Raw genomic sequence first — 27,546 nt, 5'->3', positions numbered from 1 at the left:
TTCGCCCCCCCCAGCCCGGATGAAAGGTACTAAAGAGACGCGGAGGGGGGAGCGGCGGCCCGGGCCCCTTGATGTTCCGGTTGAACAGGTGCTGGTGAAAAGGAGGCGGACCCAGCGGAAGAGTCTGCCAGGGGGGCAGTGCGCTGACGGGGGGCGGCCTACTCCATCCCCAATCCCCTGACCGGCCTTCCCCTCTTCCCTCGCCCGGCCCCTCCCCCTCAGGAAGCATTCCCGGCCGCGAGGTCTTTGAAGTGTCGCTGAAGCCCCCAGGGCTGCCTCCTCCCCTCCGCCGCCCCACCTCCCGCTGTGGGGGAGGGTGACCTTTGGTCCCCACGGGCGCCGACCCCCCTTTAGGAAGTGTGTGGGGGTCAGATCTCGTCCCTTTTCCCCACACTGGTCTTGGGGAAGAAATCTTCGGGCGAACGTCCCCTCACTTCTGACCCGAGACCCAGTGTTGGGGACTTTAGCCCTTCGGAGTGAGCTGCGTGAGTTCCCGGGTGTTGGGGTGCGTGCTTAGCGGTCAAGGGTAACTTCTGCTCGTGACCACCTCGGTGGTTGCGGTCTCTGACTCGCGTGGGTCTCTGAGCGCGCTCGTGCAAGTGGAGCTGGGGTTGGGTCTCTAGGAGAGGCAGGTGGTGCGGTGGCTGGACCGAGCTGTGCGTGTCTGTGCGCCTTGAAGGGGTCTGAGTCCCCGTGTGTGCGCGTGTGTCGGTGACGACGAAAAGCCCCTCGAGGGCAGGGATATCTGTTTTGTTCGCTACTCTCTCCCGGCGGCTGGCACACACTAAGCGTTCAATAAAATTTGTTTAATGCATAAACGTCTGCATGTGAAAGAATGTCTACCCTCCAGAGTGGCCTCGGAGGAAAGGGCCCGTGAACGACCGTCCAAAGAGACCCCCAAACATGTAGAAGCGAGCGGCCCGCGTCGCTCCTGTTCCTTTCCGCGTCCCTGCTCTTCACCCCCAAATTTCCCTGAGGTTGAAGAAGTGACGCAGAGACTGAGCCCCGGGCGTAGGGGGCTGGGAGTCGGAGACCCCTGGCACGAGATCGGAGGCAGGCAGAGGGAGGGCTCGAGAGAGACAACTGAGAGCCAAAAAACGAAAAAGAAAGACGGAAAAGAAGCGCCGAGCGAAGGAGCGAAAAGCTCCCTACCAAGCCAGGCTTTGTTCCCTGAACCTAAGACTTTACCCGGCGGCGGGCGGCGGGCGGGCCGGGAGCGAGCGAGTGAGCGGAGGCGCGCGGCCATGGCTGCCGCGGCGGGGCAGGGGGGCCGGGGGGGCGGCGCGTGAGCGGGCGGCGCGGGGCGGGCGGGCACCCGCGATGTGCCACTCGGCGCCTCCCCCGCCGGGCCCGGGCTGCGCGGCGACCGGGCAGCCGTGGTAGCCGGGCGAGCGGCGCGGAGGGGGCGAGCCCGGCGCGCGAGTCTCATTGTTGGGGGGGGGCCGTCGGGGCATGAGGGCGAGAGCACGGCGGGGGGGGCGGCCAGACAGAGCGAGCGAGGAGGAGGAGGAGGACGCCGAGGAGGAGGAAGGAGGAGGCAAAGAAAAGAAGCGGCGGCGGCGGAGGAGGGGGCGAGGAGGCGCGCGGCCCCCCGCTCCCTCCCTCCCCCCCTGACCCCCGACCCCCGCCGGCCGGCCCCCCGCCCCAGCCCCGGAGGGAGCTCATGGGAGTATGAAGGAGATGGTAGGAGGCTGCTGCGTATGTTCGGACGAGAGGGGCTGGGCCGAGAACCCGCTGGTCTACTGCGATGGGCACGCGTGCAGCGTGGCCGTCCACCAAGGTACGGGGGTAGCCCGCGGGGGGGCGGCGGGACCCCGGGGGCGGCGCGCGCGGGGCGCCCCCGGCCGCGCCCTCCGGAGCCTCCCGGGGCTCGCGCGCCCCTCCCCCACCCCACCTGAAGGGAAGGGAGGCGTGGGGCTCCCCCCGCCCGGTCCTGGAGGACCGGGTCAGGCATTGTTTTCTTGCCTATTGTTCCAGTCCCGCGCCCCCCACCCCAAGTTGAGGGAGTTTGGGGAGAGTCCAGGGAGCGATGAGTGAACTCCCAGCGCCCCGCGCCGCCCGTGTCGGGACTGCCCGGGGAATGTTTACCTGCGAGGTGTCCCCTCCCGCCCGGTTATTTTGGTCCCCGGCTCCGAGAGGAAGAGGTCAAGGGGGGGTCATCCCCCCTCGCTTCCGGATACTGGGAGGAGCGGAATTGGGAAGGGAGGAGAAGGGTCCCAGGGGAGAAGGGACTCCTAAAACCCTCCGGGGAAGAGCCGTGGATAGGAGAGCGGTTGTGCAGGGGGCCGGAATGGAGAAGGGAGGTTTGGAGTTTCCCCCAGCAGCACATGGTTCGGGAGTTAACTCCTTGAGGAATCTTGCCGAGGGCGCAGGCTGGCATCTCCCGCCTGTCTGGCACAGCCAGCTGGGCCCCCACTTCCTGGGACAACCTCAGTACTGTGGCTACCGGCTATTCCCGCCACTCTCCTCTCCTTTACCTGCACTGCACCTGTCCTCAGCCTTGACTTTTGACCTGTACCGTGATAGTTAGAAGCTGAAGATGAGGTTCCTGGACCCCCGACTTTCCTGCCTGGTCTCATACTGGCCCTTTAAGAAGTGCCCCCCCCATAACAACAAAACGTGTTTGACTATCGCGACTGTTGTTTCTCGTTACTGATGCCAGGGGACTAGTCCGGGACAGTAGCTGGGAAACAGGTCCCGAAAGGGCGTGGGGTGGGGAGGATCTTCCAGAAGTTTAAGGTCAAGGACTCGACTTCCCGCCCCTGTTTGTAGTGCTTCGTTGTGTGATCAAAGGCTGGCCTTGGGTTGTTGGGCGTTCCTTGTGGTTCGGCAGTTTAGAGACTGACCCCCCAGGCAAGGGAGCAGCCCCCCCTGCTGGAACTGGCTCTAGTTCTTCAGAGTCACTCCCTTCCCCCTGTTACTCTGGGGGAAAGCCCGTGACAGCTTTGCTCAATGACTCCTCCCCCACCCCTAGCTTGCTATGGCATCGTCCAGGTGCCAACCGGACCCTGGTTCTGCCGGAAATGTGAATCTCAGGAGCGAGCAGCCAGGGTGGTGAGTTCCAGACTCCTCCTCCTGGCTCCCCTCCCCCCTTGCACACACCTGAGCATCTCCTCCATTGAGTTTACAACTCTAAGGCTTAGGCTAGGGTGGGATGCAGCTCTGTTACAGGACTTCCTGTTTCCTGCACACCTATCACCAACCCCATCTCTCCCTCAGCTTATCCCTCACTGCCCCACCTCAAGCATGGGGACTTTGTTTATTAGAACTTTTTATTACGAAAAGTTTCCAAGGCTACAAAAGTTGAGGGACTACAATAATAAACCTCAGGTCCCCATCATCACTCAGTCTTCAACAGTTATCACCTTGTGGCCAGTCCTCTTTCCTCTACATCCCCACCCACTCCCCATAGATCTTATCATGTCATCTTGGGGCCCTTTGAATGTGTTCAGGGAGGGCCCGGCTTAGCAGATCCCCCAACTCCTGTGCCCCTTGCATTGGCAGAGGTGTGAGCTGTGCCCACACAAAGACGGGGCATTGAAGAGGACTGACAATGGAGGTGAGGGGGGGCCCTGAGCCCCTGAGGTCAGCAAGGCCCCCTGAACAGGTCTGGGAAGGCAGGAGTGGGTGGGGTGGAGGCTGGGTTTCCTTTCCCTGGCTGGCATTGGAATCAGATGGGAAGGCTGTGTAAAAGGGTCGGTCTGCAGCCTGGGGACGGGAGGGATGGGGTGTTAGACTCATCATCTCCCTGAGACTAGCCCCTATACTCTCCCAGGCTGGGCCCACGTGGTGTGTGCCCTCTACATACCTGAGGTGCAGTTTGCCAATGTGCTTACCATGGAGCCCATCGTGCTGCAGTACGTGCCTCATGATCGCTTCAATAAGGTCAGCAGTCCCCACCATGCCCCATACTGTCCCCTCCCTGGCCACCCATACTTGGGTCCTTCCAGTGCTTTCTTATTCTGGTATAGCTTGATTCTGTCCAGCCAACACTTTCAGAGAATTTGAAGGTGGGTAGATACCTACCACTGTTAGACAGACAGATGCACACTCATGCTCTGGAACTCCAGTGAAGTAGCGGGCTACCTTGCAGTAGCACTGCCAGGGGGGAGTTTTTAGCTAGTAGTTCATTCATTCATTACTGGGACACATTTTACTGGCTGCCTACTATGTGATAGACTTGATGCAAGGTACTGGGCATGCATTGATCAAGACAGATGTGCTGCCTGCCAATGGAGTTCATGCTCTTGTGTGGGAAGACTGTAGAAATCAATAAACAGGCAAATAAAGCAAATGTAATTTGTGATAAGTGCTGTGAAGAAAATAAAAAAGGAATTTAAATAAAGAGTACCTGGTGGGGTGCTTGCTTTAGATGATGTGGTCAAGGAAGAAACATTTAGGCAGAGACCTGGGGCATGAGACAGTCAGCTTTGAGGATGTTGGGGTCTCAGTTTCCAGGCGCAGATTGCATGTGCAGAGGCTCAGGTGGAAATAGGCTTACCAGGGAGCAAGAGAGAGAGTCAGCAGCCTTTCAGAGCTCACCAAGGATTGTCCTGTCCATTAGAACCACTAGCTACATGTGACTGTGAAAATTAATTAAAAAACTAAATATGACATAGGATTAAAGTCCTCAGTCATACTAGCCATATTTCAAGTGTTCTGTGACCCATGTGATTGCAGGATACTCTCTTGGACAGTCCAAGTTATAAGAGATTTCCTTCACTGCAGAATGGTGTTAGACTGCAGTAATCTGGGATGGTGCAGAGAGGATGGAATTAAGGGGAGGCCAAAGTGTTCCTCAGCTTGCAGGACAGAGGTTCTGTGGAGGAGGGCACTAGCGTGTTGTGTCCTACAGACCTGTTACATCTGCGAGGAGCAGGGCCGGGAGAGCAAGGCAGCCTCAGGAGCCTGTATGACCTGTAACCGTCATGGATGTCGACAAGCTTTCCATGTCACCTGGTAAGATCCCTGTTCCCAACCCCTTCTCTGAGGTTTATCATGGGTGGCTCCCAAGTGGGCTCATCCTAGCTTCTGTTTCTCGGGTGATGGTGGCAATGGCTTCCTCGGATAGTCTTGGCTTCACTTAAGTAGGGGTCCAGGAGGGGAAGAGGAGGTGGCTGCTCTAGTCGGTGGCCACTCCCTTCTCACCTGACCTCCCTCGGTTAGTGCCCAAATGGCAGGCCTGCTGTGTGAGGAAGAAGTACTGGAGGTCGACAATGTCAAATACTGTGGCTACTGCAAATATCACTTCAGCAAGATGGTGAGTCCCATCTGGTCTGCCAGCACACAAGTGGGTCTGTCAGTGGAGGTTTAGAGGGTGTGGGCCCTGGGCCAGGCCCCTGCCTGGTGCTGGGAGGTGGAAAGAACCCAGTCCCTGCCCTCAAGGAGCTCCCCCTTTGATGGGGAATAATTTACAGTTGAAGGGGCATGAACCAGAGCTGAACCAAGTAGTCCATCCTAGAAGACAGAACTCAGACCTTGCCAGTCTGGGCGGCTTCAAGGACAAGGGAGCCTTTAAGCTGAGTGGAGCTGCAAATAAAAATAAGAGCCAACAATTGTGTGGGAGTGAACATCTACTGTGCCTCAGCCAATATACCAAGTTCTCAACTCAGGTTATTTTTTTGTGGTCCTCCCAACAACCCTAAGTATTAGGCATGCTGTATTGTCCCTATTTCACAGAATCACAAACTAAGGCTCCCCAGAGTCATGTAACTTACCTCACAGCTGGTGGATGGGATTCAGAACAGGCAGTTATGATCTGAAAGGTCCTTGGGAACCTGTCAAACAAGCACAGAAAGAAACGAGGCCCAGGCAGAGGGACTGGTGTGGACAGAAGTCTGAGATGAGACAGAGCATGCATGAGCCGCAGAATGGTGTGCTTGGTGGGATCAGAGCAGGAGATGAGAGCTGAGCCTGCTTCTGCCCCAGGACGGAAGGGTGCTATTGCATGTCTGTGGAGAGCTTTGCATGTTCCAGAAGCTGTGAGGTGTCTGCAGAGCCAGTCTGCGGCTTGGGTCCCTCCTCCTCCCAGGCCACATGCTTGGAAAGCTTGTAAGTGGAGAGTAACATGATCAGATTTGTTTTTTAGGAAGATTACCCTGGCAGCTACCCTGAAGCTGGATCGGAAGGGCCGAGGCTGGAGGCAGGGAGACAGCTGCGAGGAGGGGGGATGGAGGGATGAGGATGGATGCTAGAGCCATTCTAGGTAGACTCACCTTAAATATAGGGGTGACTGAAAAGCAGGAGGTAAGGTTGACACAGGATCCAGGCTCTAGACATTCAGTGGATAGAGCTTGAACACCTGGGGATACTTTGAAGACGGGATGCATCTGGCCTCTGTAGGGTGAGCGTGTGTCCTGGTTTGCTCCAGCCAGTTCTGGTTTATGCCTGTTGTTCTGGTATAATGATCAATAGTTCTCCTTTTTTATTTTAGAAATGTTCTGATTTGGGTTATAAATTATATGATCACCTTGTTTTCAGGGTTTAATGATGACTTAGGACAAGGTAGGTTGGTTTGGTTTGCAGAGGTGTCAAGTAGAGACTCAGATTTGGTGGCTGTCAGACCCCCAGCAGGGTTAGAGACAGCCTGGGTTTATAAGGCTGGGGCTAGAATTCCCAGGTTATCCACAGGAAGAGTAGTCCAAGGTGTGAAGGGAACCACTGGAGAGGGTACAGATCTTGGCAGGATAGGAGCCATGCCTTGTGCTGGGGAGCGAGCAAGACTGGTGAGGCCTGAAGTTAGTCCTAGGATTTGGCTGTTGGGAGGTGGCTGGTGACCTTAGAGGGAGCAGCTGCAAGCCTGGGATGGTGAAACCACAGTTGGACCAGGCAGAGGGGGAGTGTATCAGTAGTGGAGGGAGCGGGAGGTGGGCCTGGCTGTAAGGAGAGGCTGCCTGAGTGCTTTTGGGTTTTGCTCTCTTGATGTTTATTCCCCACCGTTCCCAGGTTAAAAGGCAGCATGTCCCTTGCACAGGAGCAACCCTGTGTTTGGCGGAGGGCGAGGGTGAGGGCAAGGGCTAGGAGCAAGGGAGAAGGGTAAAGTGTAGTGTGTGGAGCAGAGGATGGGGTGTGGAGTGCAGAGGTTCCCACGAGGGATTTTGCACATCCTCTACCCAAGGCAAGAAGTGGGCTGGAGCTCAGTTTGCCCAAGACAGGATGAGAGCGTGCTAGGAAGGAGTTGGGTAGAGAGCACAAGGCCCTGGGTCCTGGGCCCGGGCCACCTCTACCAGGCCCAGCCAGGGAATCCCTGCATTTTTGGAATTTCACTTGTTGAATCTATATATCCAATGAGCCAGGCGGGATAGTTCTAGGATTTCCAGGCTGAGCAGAGCATCATGGAGGACACAAGGTCCTCTTAGTGATGACAGAGCAGATGGGACTGGCTCTGGATCATGCGACCTCCAGGAACCTTTCCCTAAGCTAGTGAAAGGAGAGTTTGGCAGTTCCTCTCAATTTTCTCCCCCAGAAGACATCCCGGCACATCGGCAGTGGTGGTGGAGGAGGAGGAGCAGGAGCAGGAGGAGGAGGCAGCAGCAGTGGTGGTAGCAGTGGAGGCGGCACAGGGGGAGGCAGCAGTGGCTTCATCTCTGGCAGGAGAAGCCGATCAGCCTCACCATCCACCCAGCAGGAGAAGCATCCTACTCACCACGAGAGGGGCCAGAAGAAGGTGAAGTCTTCCCCTCCACTGTCCCACCACACCCACCCACAAACACATGCCTCTTTCCAGAAGCTACCTCAGGTTGCCCAGCTCTTGGATCCTGCTCCCTTCCTTTGAGGCCACTGAGCGGACTGTGAAAGTAGAATGTGAGGGTCAGGGAGGGCGAGATGGGGCCTGGCTTCCTTGTGCTTTTTGTGTTTGTATGACTTCTCTATGTCCCTCCCACAGTCGTGTGACTGTGACCCCAAATCTCCAGACATGTGGCTCTGCACATTTGCATACATTTCCACAGTCTAGCCATGTGCCAGCCCAGATAAGTACACAAGCCCATGTCCCCTCGTGCCACATATTGCAGTGCACCCTTCGCTCTGCACAGCTCTGTGTCCCTGGTGGACACCCTTGTAGGTGCATGCTCTTATATGTGGTGCTCTGTGTCCCTGGCGTGCTAATGGGACAAGCTATTTTTAGCAGGCAGGGAGCATGACGGGGAGGGGCTCACAGTGCTTACTGGACCTTGCTCAAGACACTCCTGTCTTTTAAATGTCCATACAGAATCCCCCATTCCTCCACAGGGGGAGATGATTCCCAATAAGTCCCATCCTTGAGACGAAATCAACTCCCTACATGGACAAGTTATGTTTATCCTCCCCCAGATGATTCCCCAGTATCAATATCTGGTTACTTTTCCCTCCGCAGAGTCGAAAGGACAAAGAACGCCTTAAACAGAAGCACAAGAAGCGGCCTGAGTCCCCCCCCAGCATCCTTACCCCACCTGTGGTCCCCACTGCTGACAAGGTACTGCTGCCCACATGCAGCAGGGAGGGTGTGCTGCTGTGGGAGGGCAGTGAGTCGGGGCAAGTGTGAGGGCTCAGGGTCTGGGCACCCTCTTGTAGCTTCTGGTTGATGTCACTCCCCTCCCTAGGATACTGTCCCTTTACTCCCTCTTCTAGACTAGAAGGGGCCTGAACTCCTCAGCAACACCAAGCACTGACCAACCATGAGGGTGAGGCTGGGGTGGGAGTACCACTCTCCCTGATGGCTGCCAGATGTTCATGTCTGCCTCTGTCCAGAAAGAGGGCCTCAGCACTGGCCTTGTCTACAGAGAGTCAGGGTAAAACACAGGTCCATTCTCCAAGTTCTGGGACTCACCTCTCCAGAGAAGGCAGAGGGCCCCGTCTACCATTGGGAGGGCACCCAAAGCCTTTTGCTTCACCCAAATCCCACTCTATGCAAGTTAGACGGGCTGAAAGTGCTGGCTATGGGGACAAGGAGGGCAGTCCCCAGGAGAGCACCCTGAGATCCTCATTCATCCCACCCTACCCAGCAGGGGCTTGGTATTCAAGCCTGTCTCCAGAAATGGATAAGCAACAGGCAGACAACTCCTTGGATTAGCCAGGGAGTTGCTAATCCAAGCCAGAACAACCCTCCTGGCTCTCCCTCTAACCTGCCCTCCCCATGAAAGGAGAACGCTGGGGGTCTGGAGAAACTGCTTCCTCCTGTCCCCTTATTGCCAGTCATCTCCACCCAACCTCAGATGGTTGGCAGAGCTCTGGGCATCTTAGCAGGAGGCTCAGGTATCAGGTTTCCAGGGTGATGTTGCTGTAGTGACTGCCCCAGTAACCCTCTCCCCTCCCTGCTTCCCAGGGCTCACCTGGAAAAGTTTGTCATTCATACCCTCTGACCTTTCCAGGGGCCTGCAGGCAGGTGGAAAGATCTGGGAGTTCCCTCAGTAACTGGATGTCCCCTGGTCATGCCAGAGGCTTTTGTCCATCCCCCTACACCCGCCCCAGCATTTCAGCTCCCCTTCCCCCTAGCCCCTCTTTTTCCTTGCTTTCAGAACCACATCTGGCTCCCTTCAGAACTCCAGCTGCTGAAAAGAACAAAGAAGACAGAGACCAGGGCTCCACCCAGGGAGGGGCAGTGCAGGGCAGCTCTCATTTTCCCATCAGTCCTCCCTCTAGCATTTGTTCATTTAGCACCATTTACTGAATACCTGTTCTCTGCTGGAGGAAAAGTACCTTCCCCAGGAGTCACAGAACAGGAACTCACATGCTGCCAGGCACTCTTCTAGAACTAGGGGATAGGAGGGGTACATGGGAGTTCTTCATTTAATCCTCAAAATAGTCCAAAGAATTAGATATATTATTAACCCCATTTAAAAGTAAAGAAGCAGAGACATGGAGAAGTGAAGTAATTTGCCTAGAAACACACAGCTAGTAAGTGATGGGGTCAGGTTTTGAACCCAGGCAGTCAGGCGTGGAGGCCCATGCTCTTGCCCACCACATAGCAGTGCCTCAGCTTGATATTAATAGCAGCTGCCAACATCATTTATTGACCCCATCATGTCTCTGGCATGAAGTCCCTCATAACTTCAAGTATGCATAATTCACCCGGTGAGGGCACTGAAGCTCAGTGAGTTTGAGAGAGCACATGAGAAAACGTGGCAGTAAAGGGCAGAGCCTACCAGGCTCACCCCTCCCCTACTCGAGGGCCAATTGCCATCCTGCTGCCCTCCGAGGTTACTGGGCCTCTGACATTGGATAGTCCATTTCAGTGCAGAATGGCAACTGTTGCCATGTGGATGTGGGTACAAGGTGCCCTGGAAATAAGAAAGCAGAGTGACTTCTTCTACCTTGGGTATTAGGGAGATTTCACAGAAGTAGGGCCTTCTGAGCTAGAGTTTGAAGGAGAGCAGTTTCCTGTGAAGAATGAGGATAGGCTCTCCAGGGAGAGGCCTCTGCATGCAAGCTCAGGTTGTCTAGCAAGAACATGAAATTGTCAGAGAATGGGGCAAAAGCCAGGTGACTGACTTGTTGGGGGCAGGGAGGGAGTACTGGCAACTGGAGCACCTAAGGCTGGGCCCAGAGAGGCCCATTGTCCTTGACCTCTTCCCTGCCCATGCTACTTCCCAACCTGAGCACAGTCCTCTCAGGCCCCAAAGTATTTGCATGAGTGAACCTCCAGGTGAGCCGACCAGTGTAACCACAGATCAGTTCTCTCCTTTGCACCTTCTTGGGCTCACAGTGCTCTTCTCCTCTATCTCCTGGAAATTCCATAGCTACCTCCCCTCTCCCTGGTTCAGGGGTGCCTAGAAGTCCTTCCTGAAGCTGTCTCTGGACTCTTCCAGTTGAGCCCAGGGCCTGTCCCTCCTGCCTCACTCCCAAGTCAGGGTGAGCCCAGCTGAACAGCTGGAATTGAGTCTTCCTCTGTCCTCCCCTCCCTCAGGTCTCCTCTTCAGCTTCCTCTTCCCACCATGAGGCCAGCACTCAGGAGACCTCCGAGAGCAGCAGGGACTCGAAGGGGAAAAAGTCTTCCAGCCATAGCCTGAGTCACAAGGGGAAGAAGCTGAGCAGTGGGAAGGGTGTGAGCAGTTTTACCTCCACCTCCTCCTCCTCCTCTTCCTCCTCCTCCTCCTCTGGGGGGCCCTTCCAGCCTGCAGGTAAGTGTGGCATCCTGGAGCAGGCTGGGAGTGGGGACAGCCTCTTGCCCTGCACTTTTCTAGCAAGGGCCTTTGTACTGGTTTAGTTTTACAAACCAGTGGTAGGGGAGCCCTACCCAGTGACCCCGCACCCAGCTGATCCTCTTGAAATGGAACACTCCATTTTAAGGGGCCATTTTTAAAGCACCAATATTAGTGTTATGTCCTATAATCTGCAGGTATCCAGTGAGGTTAGTGGGGTGAGAGTTCCTCTCCTCCCATTGTGTGGCTAGTGGGAAGGCTGGAGGGTGGGAAACCTCATCTCAGAACACAGATGGACCGAGCTCTGCCAAGGAGCCCGGCTTTCTCCATTCCCCCGCAGAGCTTTCCTCACGTGCAGGGCATGTGGGAGCGGGAGGGAGAGGGCAACTGTAGTTCAGCTGTAATTCCCTTTCCCTCTGCACAGGTTCATCCCTGCAGAGCTCCCCTGACTTCTCCACGTTCCCCAAACTGGAGCAGTCAGAGGATGACAAGTACTCCAAGCCCACAGCCCCTACCCCGTCAGCCCCTCCCTCACCTTCAGCCCCTGAACCCCCCAAGGCTGACCTCTTTGAGCAGAAGGTGGTCTTCTCTGGCTTTGGGCCCATCATGCGCTTCTCCACCAACACCTCCAGCTCAGGCCGGGCCCGGGCCCCCTCCCCTGGGGAATATAAATCTCCCCACATTTCGGGGTCTGGGGCCTCAGCAGGCACCCACAAGCGGATGCCTGCATTGAATGCTACCCCTGCGCCTGCTGAGGAAACCCCTGAGACAGGCCTGAAGGAGAAGAAGCACAAAGCCAGCAAAAGAAGTCGACATGGGCCAGGACGTCCCAAGGGCAGCCGGAACAAGGAGGGTGCTGGGGGCCTGGCTACCCCCTCCTTACCTGGTGCCCAGCTGGCTGGCTTTACCGCCACTGCTGCCTCACCCTTCTCCGGAGGCTCCCTGGTCAGCTCTGGCCTGGGGGGTCTGGCCTCCCGCACCTTTGGGCCTTCTGGGAGTTTGCCCAGCCTGAGCCTGGAGTCCCCGCTACTGGGGGCAGGTTAGTGACCTCTCGAGACATAGTATTTCAGGGCTGAGCCAGTCTTGTGAGGGGACAGAGACATAAAGATGCAGATAGAAGGAAATGTGATAAAAATTTCTCCAAAGAACAGAGATAAAGGATAGAAATGACAGTGATTTCTAAGACACTCCCCTATACCACTCTTGTGTACGGTTATAGTGGGAGAGATTGGCCCAGCAGGGCTCATGTATTGGGAGAGAATTCGAAGGCTAAGCATTGCGCAGACCTGGGCAGGGCAGCCTAGTAAGGTGGCACAGCAAGCACCACGCAAGAGGGTTAGACTGATGTGTGTGGCCAGACCCTAGAAGTGTACTCTCTGGAGAGACTTGTCCCAGCCACTTGACTAAAGGGCAGTCTGGGGTGGAAGGTGACTGTACCCTTCCCTCTGTGTCCTTGCCCCTTTAGGCATCTACACCAGTAATAAGGACCCTATCTCCCACGGTGGCGGGATGCTGCGGGCTGTCTGCAGTACGCCCCTCTCCTCCAGCTTGCTGGGGCCCCCAGGGACCTCAGCCCTGCCCCGCCTCAGCCGCTCCCCATTCACCAGCACCCTCCCCTCCTCCTCTGCTTCCATCTCCACCACTCAGGTGAGGCCTTACTCCTGGCTCCTTTCCTGGTCAGGTGGGGGACAGACTTCAAGGACTAGCCCTGTGTGGGAATTCAAGAGGTGGGGCTTGATTGCCACCAGAACTTCCCCTGTCTCTGATCTCTCCTCCCAGTATGCCTCATCCCCCACCACCCCAGCACACAGTTGTGCCCTAGATCCAAGAATAACCACCAGGCTGGATTCTCCCTCCTTCCCTCAGGTGTTTTCTCTGGCTGGCTCTACCTTCAGCCTCCCTTCTGCCCACATCTTTGGAACCTCTATGGGCGCTGTTAACCCCCTCCTCACCCCAGCTGAGAGCAGCCACACAGGTAAGTGAGTCTGTCTCATCTTGTTCTCCTTTCTTCCCAAAGGCCTGAGGGATGTGAACCCAAAAAGGATGTGAGTGCTTGCTGGCTGCTCCCTCCCTCTAGCCATTGCTCACTCTGCAGAAAACAAAAAACTTCACACACAACAAACCAAGGGAAGCTTTTCCTTAAAACCCAGTGAAGGGGCAAGGCAAGGCAAGGCAGAATTATCGTTCCATTGCACAGAAGAAAAGGTAGAGAGATGTGACTCCTCGAGGTGGTGGAGATAGGGGATGACAACGCCACAGCTCAAAGTCAGAGCTCCTAACTCCAAGCTCAGTGCTCTGAGCTCAAAACACTGCAGCCTTGCTCTTGCCTGCTTCTTAGTGCTGCTTGGATAGGCAAGGAGACCCCAAGAGCTGGGCTCCCTGCTGTCCTAGCATTGAGGAGTTAAGGGGGCGGTCTGCAAGCTCCCTGCCTTCACCCTGGAGAGTCAACCCAGCCCCAGAAAGATGATTGGTGCAGAGACACCACCTGTCGGCCTAGGGGATGGGGCTTCTCTCTAGGCAGCCTGTTCAGGTAATGCTTAAAGGGGCCACAGTTGATTACATTTTAAGACCCAGCAGAGTAGGGTGATTATTATTTCCAAGACCCAAAGCAGGTTCTGTGGTGAAACAAAGTTTTGCCTTCTGGCTTCAGAGTTTATGAATATAAAAAGTCATCCAAGCCAGGCTGAGCATGGAGGCTGTGGCACACGCCTGTAATCCCAGTGGCTTTTGAGGCTGAGGCAGGAGGATGTAGAGTTCAAAGCCAGCCTCAGCAACAGTGAGGTGCTAAACAACTCAGCAAGACCCTAAGTAAAATATAAAAAAGGACTGGGGATATGGCTCAGTGGGTGAGTGCCCCCAGAGTTCAATCCCTGCCATCCCCACCCCTGCAAAAAAAAAAAGGTCATCCAAGCCAGGTGTGGTGGTGCATGCCTGTAATCCCAGCAACTCTGTAGACTGAAGCAGGAGGATCACAAGTTTGAGGCCAACCTGGGCAACTTAGCGGACATCCTGCCTCAAAATACATACATACATACATACATAAGGCAGGATGTAATTTAATGGTAGAGTACCCCTGGGTTCAATGCTCAGTACCCCCCCCAAAAAAAAAAAAATCCAAGGGCTAAGGATTGTGTTAGTAATACAGCATTTGCCTAGTGTGCACAAGGCCTTGGGTTTGGTGATTCCTGTCACAGGTGTGTGGGGGGGTCATACATGGCTAATTATCATGCCAGTTTTTAAGGACTTGCTGTATGCCAGCTAAACCACTCCAGGCGAACACTTCACTTTTTTTTTTTTTCACATTTATTATTTTAATCCTAATAACAATCACTTCAGAGAGGTTAGTTATGAGCCCAAGGTCACACAAAAAGTAGTGTTGGGTTCAAGTTCAACCAAGGTTTGTCTCGATCTCAAATTTCTGTAACTCCAAGCTCACTGGAAAGAAATTGGGAGGTGGATCAGGCGGCAGGAACTCCACAGAAAGGAGAAGAGTTTCCAAGTCAGGGCTCTTAGCGCCTTAGCAACTTGAACTGCCAGTCTGGGATGGGGGATCCTGGGGAAGGGGGTCTTCGCTGACGTCCTAGATCCTGCACCCACTTAGTGGGCGGGGACCCCGAGGCTGATGGCTCCGCTTCTTCGCTGATCCTTCCCTTCCCTTCTCCTTCCAAGAGCCAGACCTGGAGGACTGCAGCTTCCGGTGTCGGGGGACCTCCCCCCAGGAGAGTCTGTCTTCCATGTGAGGGAGGGGGCGGCGGCTTGGGAAGGGGCGGCTGGGAGCAGGGCTGGAGGGACACTGGAGGGAGAAGGGGCGGAGGGTCGAGCCTGGGGCAGGGCGGGGACCTTAGGGGCCGGAGTGGAAGCCCTGTGGGGGAAGGGAGGACCCTGGAGTTGGGGCGCGAGGTGAGCCTGAACCCAGTTTCTCTTCCGACCCCAGGTCCCCCATCAGCAGCCTCCCTGCACTCTTCGATCAAACAGCGTCCGCACCTTGCGGGGGCGTCCAGTTAGACCCTGCGGCCCCTGGAACGACTAATATGGAGCAGCTGCTGGAGAAGCAGGGCGACGGGGAGGCCGGCGTCAACAGTGAGGAGGGGCGGCGCGGGGCTGAGAGACCTGCCCTAGGGCTCCCGCCTCTCACCTTTCTCCCCGAGGGCCCCAACTTCTTTAGGGTTCCACCTCTAGGCCCCGCTCCGCCTTGACTACAGCCAACCCCAGGCCTCACCTGTAACCCTGGTCAGACCTGTCCCCGCCTCCTTTGACGCCTTTGACCCTCGCTAGCTCCTGGCCCAGAACCTCCGAAACTCCAACTTCCTCCTGCTCCTCGCCCAGTGTCCTGGGTATCAGGTCCCGCCCAGGCCCTCATAGCTCTAGTTCCCAGGGTCTCCTCTCCGAGCTCACCTGTGTCGCTCGCTCGGCTGGCGCAGCCTCCTGAGGTCTCAGGCCCCGCCCCGGCCCCGCCCCAGGCTCCGCCTCGCCCCCGCCCGCCCAGCGCCAGGCCTCAGGCTCCCTCGCCCTCTCCGCAGTCGTGGAGATGCTGAAGGCGCTGCACGCGCTGCAGAAGGAAAACCAGCGGCTGCAGGAGCAGATCCTAAGCCTGACGGCCAAGAAGGAGCGGCTGCAGATTCTCAACGTGCAGCTTTCTGTGCCCTTCCCCGCCCTGCCTGCAGCCCTTCCTGCCGCCAACGGCCCTGTTCCTGGACCCTATGGCCTGCCTCCCCAAGGTGAGGGCGTCCGGCCCAACCTGGGAGTGGAGGTCTCTGCCTGGCGGTTCGAACGGCCCCACTTCAGCTTCTGACTTCCCTTCCTCCCTCTCAGCCGGCAGCAGCGACTCCCTGAGCACCAGCAAGAGCCCTCCGGGGAAGAACAGTCTTGGCTTGGACAACTCGCTGTCCACATCCTCTGAGGTGGGCACCACGAGGAGGGGGCAGGGAGGCATGGGGCGGGCGGTGGAGACTCAAGGTCCTCCTGGTCCCATCTCTACCTTGCAGCTTTTGGAGGTTGGGCAGTGAAGTGATTTGCTGAGCAGTTGATCGATTGGTTCATTCATTTCTTTAACAAGTACTTAGTGCCCCACACTTGCTGAGCAATCAGTGAGCAAAACCGACACAATCTTGAAGATAGGCTAAATCCAAGAAAACAATAAATAATTATAAACCAGGAGAAGTGCTAAGATGGAAGTAAATTGAGGGCTGTAAGGAAGAATGGGGGAGGGATTCTTGGATATAAAGTGGTTAGGGAAGGCCTTTGAGAAGTGTTTGAAGGGTTTATTATGGTGTCTCACACAAAATAATCCCTATGTAATTGGTAGTGGTTAGAATAGCAAATGCTATTGTTACATTGTGGTTATTATTGGAATCAACAAACTGGGTTCTTATTCTCTTTCTGCCACTTACTGACTGTATGACTCTGGCAGTCATAATCATAAAAATAACCAACATTAATTGTATGCTTGCCCTCTGTTATGCCCTGAAATTTTTAAAGCATTGTTTTATTTAGTCTTCATAATAGTCTTATGGAGTCTGTGCTGTTACCTGCAGGTAATCTAAGGTTGAACCTAAGGCCACCATTGCATTTTGGACATAGATTTGAATCTGAGCCTCTTTCTCCAGCTGTAGTACTTTCCTGCAGAATTACTTAACTTAAGAGTCAGTGTCTTCATTCATAAAATGGGAGTAACAAGGTAGCAAAGGTCAAGCACTAACCCTTAGGTCTGGTTCCCTGGAAGGTCACTATCATTACTATTGTTCATTATTCAGTAAGCATGATGAGGGGTGCCAGGCCCCCAGGAAGTGGTCAGTAAACATGATTTATGAAGACTGGATTCTTAGCCTTCATTCCTGGGCCTTGCACCTTGGTCAGGGTGCCTGGGGTCAGGCAGGGTGGCTGTACTCCGAGAATGCTGGTGGGTGCTGGGCTGGGGACCAGAAAGGTCATGCTGGCTCTCTGCTCTCTGACCACTCCCTTCCCCCTCCCTCCCCAGGACCCACACTCAGGCTGCCCAAGCCGCAGCAGCTCGTCGCTGTCCTTCCACAGCACGCCCCCACCGCTGCCCCTGCTCCAGCAGAGCCCTGCCACTCTGCCCTTGGCCCTGCCTGGGGCCCCTGCCCCGCTCCCGCCACAGCCGCAAAATGGGTTGGGCCGGGCATCTGGGGCAGCAGGACTGGGGGCCATGCCCATGGCTGAGGGGCTGTTGGGGGGGCTCGCAGGCAGTGGGGGCCTGCCCCTCAATGGGCTCCTGGGGGGGTTGAATGGGGCTGCTGCTCCCAACCCTGCGGGCTTGAGCCAGGCTGGCGGGGCCCCCACGCTGCAGCTGCCAGGTTGTCTCAACAGGTGAGGGAGAGTTCAGCCCTGGGAAAGGGAGTGGGGAGGCTGGCTCTGGGAGGGATTCCCCCCAAAACACCCATAATCTCCCAAAGGGAAACATGTCCTCTAGCCCTAAGGGTATAGTCTTAGTCATCTCTTGGTCTCTAGGGACTCCCTAGACTGTTAGCTCCAAGTGCCTCTGGCTGCAAGTGGCCTAGGGCCAAGTCTTTCTCACCCATCTGCCACTCTAGGTCTTCCCTCTGGAACCGTCCTTCCATCTTACAGTGTCCCTCTCCCCTCACCCTCTGAGCTCTGTCCTCTACACCTGCACCTCTCACCTCTCCTCACCTGGGTCTGAGGGAGTCTGGGAGCTTGTAGGGATGGGGAGGAATGCTTCCCTGCACCTTCCCCATGGTCCCTGTGTCCCCTGCTTCAGCCTGACCGAGCAGCAAAGACACCTCCTTCAGCAGCAAGAGCAGCAGCTCCAGCAGCTCCAGCAGCTCCTCGCCTCCCCACAGCTCACCCCGGTAATGTTCCTCCCTTCCCTGGCTCCTCCGGGGGCCCTGTGCCCCACCTTTTCCAAGATCTCAGAGGACCTGGGCCAACCCAGGGAAGGCAGCAGTGGAAGGGGGGTTCCAGGCATAGCGGATATTGAGCCTATGGGACTGCTGGGGGGCCAGGGGACAAGAGTACTCTCAGGGTCACTGGACACTGGGAAAGGGATGCTGTGATGGCCTCAGATCACGTCCCAGTGAGAGGGCATGTAGGGTGACTGGTTCGGTCATGGCATTCTGATTCCAGCCTCAAGGATCATCAGGGAGAAGGAACTACAGGGTCTTAGTGGAGGGCGCCTGAGTGGGTGATACTCAGCCAGAGTGGGGTCTTTTGGGTCTATCTCATGTGGGGTTTTGCAGAGATTTGCTTTGGGGAAAGGAGTTTCACTTTTGAAAATGAGGAAGTTAGTCTGAGGGTGTGGTCCGGTGGTAGCGCACATGCTTAGCTGAGAGGTCTTGGGTTCCATGCCAGCACCAAAGTAAATAAATAACAGTAAGAATGATGGAGTTGAGAAAATGGGAAAAATAAATATTTTCATATAAAGATAGACAAGAAACCAACCCAACTGATTACCTACCCATCAGGGCCAGATGAGAATAGGAATAATACAAGATTTTTTTAAATTCTTAAAAGCAACATTTATTTTTATTTATTTATTTTATTTACTTTTTTGGTGTTGTAGATGGACAGCATGCCTTTATTTTATAATTATTTTTTTTAATGCGGTGCTAAGGATCGAACCCAGTGTCTCACGCGTGCCAGGCAAACGCTCTGCCACTGAGCTACAACCTCAGTCCTGAAGCACATTTCTTAAAGTAAACACTTTAAGAGAACACTTTGCCTATTTGAAACAAAAACAAGCAATTCTTAAAACAAAAAAGAGGAGTTGAAAACTATTGACCTCACTTACTGTTTTTCAACTTGGGCTGATACCACCCCTGGGAGCATTTGCGTTTGTCATAGTAACTGAGGAACTGATTGAGTGGGCCAATTCAGAGATGTCTGTTAATTATTCTGCACTTGGTCCACAGTGCCCAGTTGATAAGACTCTGGTGGTGTGCAACCATTTTCTGGTGCAGATGGGAAGACTGAGGCCCAGAGTAGGAAGTTAGAGACAAGAACCTTGACATCTTCCCTCTTGGTTCTGGTGATAGGGATAGAGTCCAGGACCAACCCGTAGGCAGCAGGGAAAGACAGTGGGACCTTGACCATAAGCAGTCTGGCCTCCTTGCAGGAGCACCAGACGGTTGTCTACCAGATGATCCAACAGATCCAGCAGAAGAGGGAGCTGCAGAGGCTGCAGATGGCTGGGGGCTCCCAACTTCCCATGGCCAGCCTGCTGGCAGGAAGCTCCACCCCACTGCTCTCAGCAGCGGGCACCCCTGGCCTGCTGCCTGCGGCTTCTGCCCCGCCTCTGCTGCCTGCCGGAGCCCTCGTGGCCCCCTCACTCGGCAACAACACCAGTCTCATGGCGGCAGCGGCGGCAGCTGCAGCAGTTGCAGCTGCAGGGGGACCTCCAGTCCTCACTGCCCAGACCAACCCCTTCCTCAGCCTGTCGGGGGCGGACAGCAGTGGCAGTGGCCCCAAAGGAGGGGTGAGTAAGGGGCCCAGGGCCTTCCTGTCTCCCTTCTGAGGGATGGGCAGAGATGGGCCGTCAAAAGATACATCTCCAGATGCATCAGCAGGGGAAAGGAGCAACCCCCAGGTTAGACAGGTACCCTGCTCCAGACCCCAGAGCCTCTGCTCCACATGGGTACACTCCTACAGAGCCAAGAAGGATCCACTCTGAGCAGGGGCTAATAGTAAAAGAACCAATTAGAAAACAGCCTTCCTCTGGAAGACCCTTTAGAAAAGGCCATTTCCTTTCTGAGCGATCAGTTAGAAAAAGTTCCCCTTTGGGAGGGCTAGTGGGAAAGAGGCTCTTCTGAGGGGACACAACCCCCGCCCAGGAAGCCATCCTTGGCTGACGTGCTCCCAACTCCCACACCCCTGCACCTGCCAGAGCCCAGGCAGGACCCCCAGTCCGCCTCCCTTTCTGTACTGGTGGCAGCTTTCTTGTCGTAGGAAGCTGGTTGTAGGTGGGCTTAAGGCCAGATAACTCTGAAATCCCCAGCCTCCCTTCCTTTCTTTCCAGACCGCTGACAAAGGAGCCTCAGCCAACCAGGAAAAAGGCTAAATCTACCTGTACCCCTCCCGACCCCTAAATGGAGGGGACAGATCCTGGCCTAAGGGGTCCTAGCCTGGAGCAAGCATCTGGGCCCAGACACTGGAAGAACCTCAGCCCAGAGCCTGTGCTGAGGCCCAGGGAGTGTTGGGGGCTCCTGGTGAGAGGACTGAGACTGGGAGGGGAGCCCCTTCCATCTGCATCCCCATCCCCTGTCTGCACTGTCTGCTTTGTGAGAGGCTCAGAGGGAAGACAGGCTCCAAGCCTGCTGAGGAGCCCCCACCCTCAGCAAATGTTTTGAGGTCCCCCAGAGAGCAAAGTGGGCCGTGGCATACGTGGGGGGTTGGTTGGACCCACCACATAAAACAGATCAGCACTTGAAAGGGGAGCAGTGGAGGGAAGACCTAGGCCTGTCCCTGCACGGAAGTCTTCACGGGAGAAGGGCTGGTCCCACCTGACCTGCAGTTTCTTCCCAGTCTGGGCAAATGGCAGAAGGGATCCCTTTGACTGTTTCTCACTGTCCCCCACCTCACCGAGGGTCACAAGCTGAGCTTGTAAAAGCCCACAGATGTAGGGGGAGCTGAGGAAGGGCAAGATAGCATCAAACCCAGCCCAGGCCTCCAGCACCTCTTGTGGCCCCAGTGGCAGTGTAGGGAGGCCCTCACTGTCCTTGGCGCCTGCCCCTTGTTTGCACTATTGGCTTGAGGAGTGCGGAGGGTGGGGAGACAGAGCCGGCTGACTCAACAGTGTGACTGCGTGTCTGTGTGTGCATGTGTATGTATGTGTGTGTGTGTCTGTTTGTCTGTCTTCCCCTGGACCTGGGGCCGCAAGGGCAGAAACAGGAGCAATGGTCAGCACCAGAGTGGGGAGCTCCCAGCTCCCCTCTCACCAACTCTGGCCCCTTTCAGGGGCATGAATGGTTAACAGAAACCAGAAAAGTACTCCAGTATTGGAGAGTAACTGGGGGTTAGGGGCTTTGAATCAGGGTAATATCCTGCCTTCCCTCCTCCAGACCCCACTTGGTCTCAGGGCCCCCTGGGCCCCCTTCCCCTACTGGTAGTTTGGTCCTTTTTCTCTGATACAAGGGGGACCCCAGGGATTGGGAGAGGGGACAAGAGAGGTGAAGTGCCGCTTCTTTTAGTAAGTCTCCCTCCCAGAATTAGCCAGCCTGCCCGCCCCGAACTCTACCTGACCCCACCCCACCCCCACCAACTAGGGGAGCCACTTAAGCTGACCTAACAGCTGTCTCCTCACCCACCAGCTATCTCCCTGGGGTGTTGTGGGCAGTTCTCACCGTAAAGCAGTCCCCATCTGCCCAGGGCCTTTGGCAGCAAAGGCTGAGAGGGCCACTGGAAGACTGGAGGCCTGTGTCCCTGTCTCACTTGCACTGGGGTGGAGCTGATGGTCATCTGTTGGCATTTCCAGCTTTCCCTGCCGCTCATGTCCTGTTGGTCTCTTTGCATGTGTGCATTTTTGTGTGTGTGTTTCTGTTTGGGTTTTTGTTGTCATTGGGATTTTTTGTTGGTTTTTTTAAATAAAGAAAAGAAGATGTGTATATTTTTGGCAATGACAGAAACGTAGTGCAGATATATTTTTGCCTGTGCTGCTCAACTGTTTTTTTTTCTGATATGGAAAATAATATTAATATTCCTGTTGATAAGACTTTGTAAGATGTTAGGGAGCTAATAATGGGGTGGGTGGGAATCCTCCAGAGGCAATTTCTTAGGCACTTGCAAGGGCTTTGGGGTGGGGGGAAAAGGGGCAGTTGTGATGACCTCAAAATACTCACTTTTTATTAATGCTAAATATCAGTTAGAAAGACATAGAATTCAGCATTTTATTCATCTTAATCTATTAAGCTCTTTAACTCCCTGCCCCAAGCCACTTGATTCTTAGGAGAGTCGCCCATTCACATCCACGCCCTTGCTCAAGGCTGACTATCAGAGCTGAAGTCCATTTCTGTTCTGATGGAAGGGAAGGATGTCCACACCAAGGTCACTGTGTGGAAGTGAGGTCCAAATGACTTAGTGCACTGGAACCAAGACACTCGCTGCACTCCACTCTGCCCTCCCCAACCCCACTTCCTTCACCTCCACAAATCTGTTCTCCAACTTTCCCAGACTCTGTTCCCCAGGCTGGAATGCTGCAGCAGGTAGTTGGGTTAGATTTGAAGAAGGGCTTCCCTGGTCATGGAGTGGTGCTTCTTTCCACCCCTTAGGGGACATGAGAGAGGTGGCAGCACTTCCTTTTGACCAGGCAAAATAGGAAAGCTAAAGAGCCTCATGAGGGAGCAGGGTAGTGACGCAAGAGGATGACCACGATGACCAATGACCTCACTCTTCCAGCCTCAGTCTATTTCTTGAGAGTGAACTTGGATGGGGTGGGAAGAGATGCAGGTTTGTAGAGCTCTGTCTAGGGGGTAGGAAGGATGTGGTTTGTAGAGCAGAAGTGGAGTTTGAAAATGCGTGAGTGGAGCCTTGTGTGTCGCCACCCTCAGCAAAGAGACATGAGTGGGTGTGCGTGCTGAGCTGGTGCCAGCCAAGGGGTCACACCTGTTGGGTGTTGGAGCTGGAAGGGACCTGTCTTTAGGGGTCATTGAAGCTGACTCCAGGCTTTGCAGGTGATAGTTCCAAGCCTAGGAGGGGTAGGTGCTCAGTGATAGAGCCAGGACTAGCTTCAGGACCTGGCCTCCTGGTCCCCAGCTTCCCTGCCCCTCTGCATGGCCTCTCTGGCTGGCTGTCCCTGAATGTGACAGTGTGAGTGCAGGACTGTGCCCAGGGTGGGATGGTGTCCTATGTAGCACTGACTGTCCTAGCTCAGAGCTGATGGATCCTTTCCATAGACAATGACACTTTAAGGGTTGCCTTTAAAAAAAAAAAAAAGAAAAGAGAAAAAAAAAGTTCTTCCTGTGTGAGGTTCTTCCCTCAGGTTCCTGGGTCTCCTGCTGCCTCCAGGTCCCTTGACCTTGAGGCTGATGAAGGACCCCTGCCCTTTCTTAGGCTGAGACCTAGAGAAGTTCTCACCCTAGGACTAATGGGAAGGGCTTAGACAAATGAGGAGAGCCCCAGGTGCGGCGGGTTCTAGGGAGCAGCCTCCACACTTCCCTTTCCCAAACTGGCAATGCTGACAGGCTTTCAAAGACAGGCTCTGCCAGCTTCCAGCACCTCCTTGGTGTGGAGTGGCCCAGAGTGAGAAGTAGGTAGCCGGTTCCCACTTGTCCTTTATCCCAACTTATTTTTCTGGGGAAAGGTGCCTAAAGGGATGGCGGTAACTTCAACTGGGAATGTGGAGGAAGATGGGGCTGAACTGCCCTGGCTCCTTCCGGCCACATCTGCTCAGATTAAAAGCTTGTCTGGTTCCCTCCTGACCACTCAGTCTTGATCTACTGAAGAGTTCGGGGCTAAAGAGTGCCCTTACTCTCTTCACTTTCTCCGGCCCAAGTCGTGACTTGGGTGGTGGGACTGGCGATTCAAACCCTGGCTCCCCCACCCCTTCCATCCCAGCCTGTTTCCATGTAGCAGACCCTTCCTCGGGGAGCAGGGAGGGGAAGCCACAAATTGCAAACCCAGGGGCTCCTTTTTCATTCTTTCTAAAACCTCCTTTGTATCCTTAGCCCAAAAGGCAACGCTCCCCGTGCCACCTCCAAGCCTGGAATTGTGCATAACCCGGATCTTGTATCTTTGTATAACGGATGTTATTTGTACGAAGGGCAGTTCGTAAACAGCACTTGTTCTTTTAATAAAAGAATGTTTTACAAAAAAAGAGAAAGACCCTGCTTTTGTTTGTTTGTTTATAGAAGGGAAAAGGGAATGGGGTTCCTGCAGGGAGGAGGGTGGGGGTATGGTCTGTAGCACTTTCAGAATTTGGAATGCCCGGTGCATATGCAAATGAAGATTTCAGAGCATAGGACCCGGTCAAGCGGGACTTTTTAACAAGCTGGGTGGGTGTCCCCACACTGCGCTTTTGGAAACGCTGCTTTAGACTCTGCTAGGGAAGACGGCCCCACGAAGTCGGGCTCTTCGGGGGTGCTCTCTGCACACCGCATCCTCAGATGTGTCCTACCCTAGGAGCGCGGGGGAGGTCTGGGGAGCACCCCAAAGGAGCGGGGCGGCTGCGGGCGGTCACCTGCTGGGCTTCCGGGCCCTGGGCTGCAGCGCCACCAGCACGCAGCGGGGCGGTGTCTTCCGGGCTGAGGCGGTGCTGGGCGGGCCGGGGCGGAGCGGAGAAGGAAGGTGACCCGGACGGGGCGGAGCCAACGCGGCCGGAGTGGCGTCCGCACGCCGCGTGTGGGCGATGCTGGGACCCGGGGCACACCGCATCTGGGTGAGCACCTCATCCTCCGCGCTCACCTCCGCCTAGACCCCGGGCCGCGGGGCCCGGCCTCTCCCGGCCCACTGTCCGCGGAGCCCAGGCCACGCCCTGCCTTTTCCCAAGCCCCGCCTGTCAGCGGAATGTCCTGAGACCCCAGGCCTCTTTGGACTTTGCAGCCCTTCTCTGAGCGCCTCCCCACCCCATCTACTTTTGTGAGTGCCAAGGTGCCGGGACCTGCCCAGCACGGCTCCTTCTCCTGTGACCCCTTTTTCTTACCCTCTTGTTTCTCCCGTGCCCTTTTGGTTGTCCGTTCTTACCCACCCCCGCAGATGGTTTCCCTTGACCTCCCGTCTCCACTGATTTTATTTTTCTGTTTCCAAATCACGTCTGCCTGTACCAGAGGCGGGACATCTCTTCCTGGCTGGTGAGTACCCCTAGCGTTCTCTCCTCCCCGCCTCAGTCCTCAGTTCCAGAGACCTCCAGGGCAGAGACCAGGGACTATGGAACCAGGAAGGGAAAGCCCTGCTCCCATCCTCCAGCACTCGCCTCCTGTTAACCCACTGGTTCTAGGAGAGGTGGGGTGGATCAGAGGGCACAGGGTGGGAATCAAGCTTCCGTGGTGAGAACAGCCTTAGGCTAGCAAGATCCTGGCCCTGGCGCCAGCACCCAGGTGGGAGCCAAGGTTTGAGGTAGGACTGGAGTGCCTGCTTGGCATTGAAATCCCTTCTCTCTGGAAGTCAGGGACCTTAGGATATCCTGGGAGGAATGCCCTTGCCAGGTGGTGGCTGATAGATCAGCCTCCCAGAAGCCTGCCACACACCTGGGCAAGCAGGAAATTGGACACAGTGCTTCCAGGGCTTGGGCTGACCCAAGCTCATCTTCTTCCCTGGTCCAGGCCCGATGGTTCCCCAAAACCCCAGCCAAGTCCGTGGTGGCCCTAAAGACACCTATCAAGGTAGATCTGGTGGCTGGGAAAACCTACAGATGGTGTGTATGTGGCCGCAGCAAGAAGCAGGTAAGAGACCCCTGCCACCCTGCACATGCACATGCTACCTCTGGCTGGGGACAATACAGTCTCCTGAAAGCTCCCTCCTGATGGTCCTCCTCTTCCCTCATAGTGTGAGGAACTCACACTACAGTACTGCCAGTGAGTGGCCTTGAGCTGGCTTGTCTGCATGCTCCCCTTGAAATGAAGCTGTAAACAGCAGCTTAGCCCACAGCCGGAGCACTGGAGCCTAAGTGTCCCAACTCTTCTGTCCTTCCTCTGGGCACATTTCTGAACTCCAGATCTACTTTCCCCCTCTGCTTCCAGGAAGCATCTGGGCAAAGGTTCCAGAGTTTTTGATCCCCACATGGGAAGGAAGATTCTGCCCAGTCTCTTCGCCTGAAACCCAGCATTCCCCTGTCCACCCCCATTCTTTTTCAGAACATCCTCCTCCCCTTTGGCTGCAGATGTGACTTTCCTAGTTGCTTGCCACAGCCTGCCTTTTTCTCAGCCTGTGGCCTTTTCCCATCCTCTCTTCTCCTGCCCAGGAGCTTTATACTCCTGGAGGAACCAGACTCATGTTCTTAGCCTCTAGCCCTTTCCTTCTTTCTGGTGCAGAGCTCAGAACTGTGTTCCTCCAAGCCACGTAGGTAGTGACATCAACCCAAGGAACTGAGTCCCACTTTGCCACTGATTTGCTGTGACCTTTAAGCAGGCATTTGTGAGGTGGAGCAGTGCCAAGGGCTTGCCAGCCAGAGGAATATGGCCTGTATGGGTGGATGGGCACACATGCCTCTGCTCATGCCCTTTGAGACAGGTTGCTGATTTTTATTCACGCACTTTATTCGCTCCTGTCCTAATCTGGTCCCAAGGTCAGAAGGCCTTGGCTCCAACTCTGATCTTACAAGGTGAGTCCCCTCTTTGGGCCTCAGTTTCCATTGCCCAGTCTGCTCAGAGGGGTTCTGGGATATTCCTGCACCAGGAAGGCAGGTCCACGGGGCATCCCCTCCTCCCGAATATGCCAGATTGTTTGCTGGAGCCAAAATGAACTGCATAACCACCTCTCCAATACAGAGTTTTTAGCCTGGGAACATGGGAAAGGAAACGAATTTCATGAACCAGTGGACTTGGAGCCATTAAAAAACAAAACCTTAGTATAACATTGTAAATATCTGAGGTTTCCTTTCATCTTAATTCTTTTGTGTCCTGCCTCTCTGGGTTCCTGCTTCCCCCCCCCCCCCCCCCCCCCCCCGAGACTAATAGCTGTAAATACTTATTTTTTTCCAACACTGGGGACTGGAAACTAGGGCACTCTACCAGTGTGCTACATCCCCACCACCCCGTTTTAAATTTCAAGGCAGGGTCCAAGTTGCTGAGGCTGGCCACCATACCCGGCATACTGAACTTTCTATAGGCAAAAGTACATAATGACCATTTGTTTTTATTTCCTCACGACAAACCTACTCTTATTACCACCACCTTATGGACGGATCAGTGAAGGCTCTCCTTCTGGAGCTGAGCCTTAACTACTGGACTGAGCCCTGCCTTGTCCAGAGGGAGCTCAGGTATTTGACTCTTCTTTTCCCCCCACCAGCCTTTCTGTGATGGCTCCCACTTCTTTCAACACACTGGCTTATCCCCACTCAAGTTCAAGGCCCAGAAGACCGGAACCGTGGCCCTCTGTACCTGCAAGGCCACCCAGAGGCCCCCATACTGCGATGGCACCCACAGGAGTGAGCAGGTGCAGAAGGCAGAAGTGGGCTCCCCACTCTGAGGGGGTGGCTGATGCTCAGGTGGCCTTAGTTCCAGGATTCTGACAGACACCCCTTTCGTGGGGTAAGAAACTGAGTGTTAAGTTCAAGAAGAAACCATCCGGGACCCACAGCTGGCTTGTTTAAAAATTGTTTCCTGCAACCCAAGGTCTCTAGTCAGGGGAGTTAGGAAGGGGACCCCTGGTTCAGTGTCTGCTGGTGAAGGTGGCATTAAAGCATGACCCCGCAGAGTGGTGTTCTGTGGTCACTGATGTGAGGACACACACTGCATCACATTTTAACCTGTGTGAGAGCTGATGGTGCCTGGCAGGCCGCAGTGGGGCACCTCAGATTCATTCCATG

General features: G+C 55.2%; 2 protein-coding genes across 4 annotated transcripts; both read left to right on the top strand.

Annotated features, from left to right (window-relative positions):
• The first annotated feature begins 1,292 nt into the window (after window positions 1-1,292).
• Window positions 1,293-23,075, top strand: Mllt6 (MLLT6, PHD finger containing). Of its 3 annotated transcripts, none has more exons than XM_047542970.1 (20): window positions 1,293-1,780; window positions 2,975-3,054; window positions 3,505-3,559; window positions 3,776-3,885; window positions 4,856-4,959; window positions 5,167-5,260; window positions 7,469-7,666; window positions 8,354-8,452; window positions 10,883-11,096; window positions 11,542-12,156; window positions 12,583-12,764; window positions 12,984-13,092; window positions 14,787-14,853; window positions 15,052-15,197; window positions 15,638-15,835; window positions 15,930-16,018; window positions 17,095-17,444; window positions 17,854-17,944; window positions 19,207-19,566; window positions 20,107-23,075. In XM_047542970.1, exons 1-20 carry the CDS (start codon window positions 1,672-1,674, stop codon window positions 20,146-20,148), a joined length of 3,312 nt encoding a protein of 1,103 aa, XP_047398926.1. In that variant the 5' UTR covers window positions 1,293-1,671; the 3' UTR covers window positions 20,149-23,075. The 3 variants fall into 3 exon arrangements, with proteins under 3 accessions (XP_047398926.1, XP_047398925.1, XP_047398927.1); XM_047542969.1 differs by having other exon boundaries at window positions 1,294-1,780; window positions 7,466-7,666; XM_047542971.1 differs by lacking the exon at window positions 17,095-17,444 and having other exon boundaries at window positions 1,294-1,780; window positions 7,466-7,666.
• A 1,252-nt stretch (window positions 23,076-24,327) lies between these two features.
• On the top strand, window positions 24,328-27,428 carry Cisd3 (CDGSH iron sulfur domain 3). Its single transcript, XM_047545871.1, has 4 exons — window positions 24,328-24,459; window positions 24,848-24,871; window positions 25,343-25,462; window positions 27,027-27,428. Exons 1-4 carry the CDS (start codon window positions 24,430-24,432, stop codon window positions 27,204-27,206), a joined length of 354 nt encoding a protein of 117 aa, XP_047401827.1. The 5' UTR covers window positions 24,328-24,429; the 3' UTR covers window positions 27,207-27,428.
• The last annotated feature ends 118 nt before the right edge of the window (window positions 27,429-27,546 follow it).

The sequence above is a fragment of the Sciurus carolinensis genome, chromosome 3 (assembly GCF_902686445.1).
Source record: "Sciurus carolinensis chromosome 3, mSciCar1.2, whole genome shotgun sequence".
Taxonomy (NCBI): Eukaryota; Metazoa; Chordata; class Mammalia; order Rodentia; family Sciuridae; genus Sciurus; species Sciurus carolinensis.
This window is presented reverse-complemented; position numbering and strand designations above follow the sequence as displayed.

What these genes read in the sequence shown, in the direction of transcription:
- Mllt6 (XM_047542969.1), top strand. Translation starts at nt 1,672, where the DNA reads ATGAAGGAGATGGTAGGAGGCTGCTGCGTATGTTCGGACGAGAGGGGC. An exon ending in CTGCCAGGTTGTCTCAACAG is followed by an intron (nt 17,445 to 17,853) that starts GTGAGGGAGAGT and finishes CCCCTGCTTCAG; the next exon opens with CCTGACCGAGCAGCAAAGAC. An exon ending in CCTCCCCACAGCTCACCCCG is followed by an intron (nt 17,945 to 19,206) that starts GTAATGTTCCTC and finishes GCCTCCTTGCAG; the next exon opens with GAGCACCAGACGGTTGTCTA.
- Cisd3 (XM_047545871.1), top strand. Translation starts at nt 24,430, where the DNA reads ATGCTGGGACCCGGGGCACACCGCATCTGG. An exon ending in GGGACATCTCTTCCTGGCTG is followed by an intron (nt 24,872 to 25,342) that starts GTGAGTACCCCT and finishes TCCCTGGTCCAG; the next exon opens with GCCCGATGGTTCCCCAAAAC. An exon ending in GTGGCCGCAGCAAGAAGCAG is followed by an intron (nt 25,463 to 27,026) that starts GTAAGAGACCCC and finishes TCCCCCCACCAG; the next exon opens with CCTTTCTGTGATGGCTCCCA.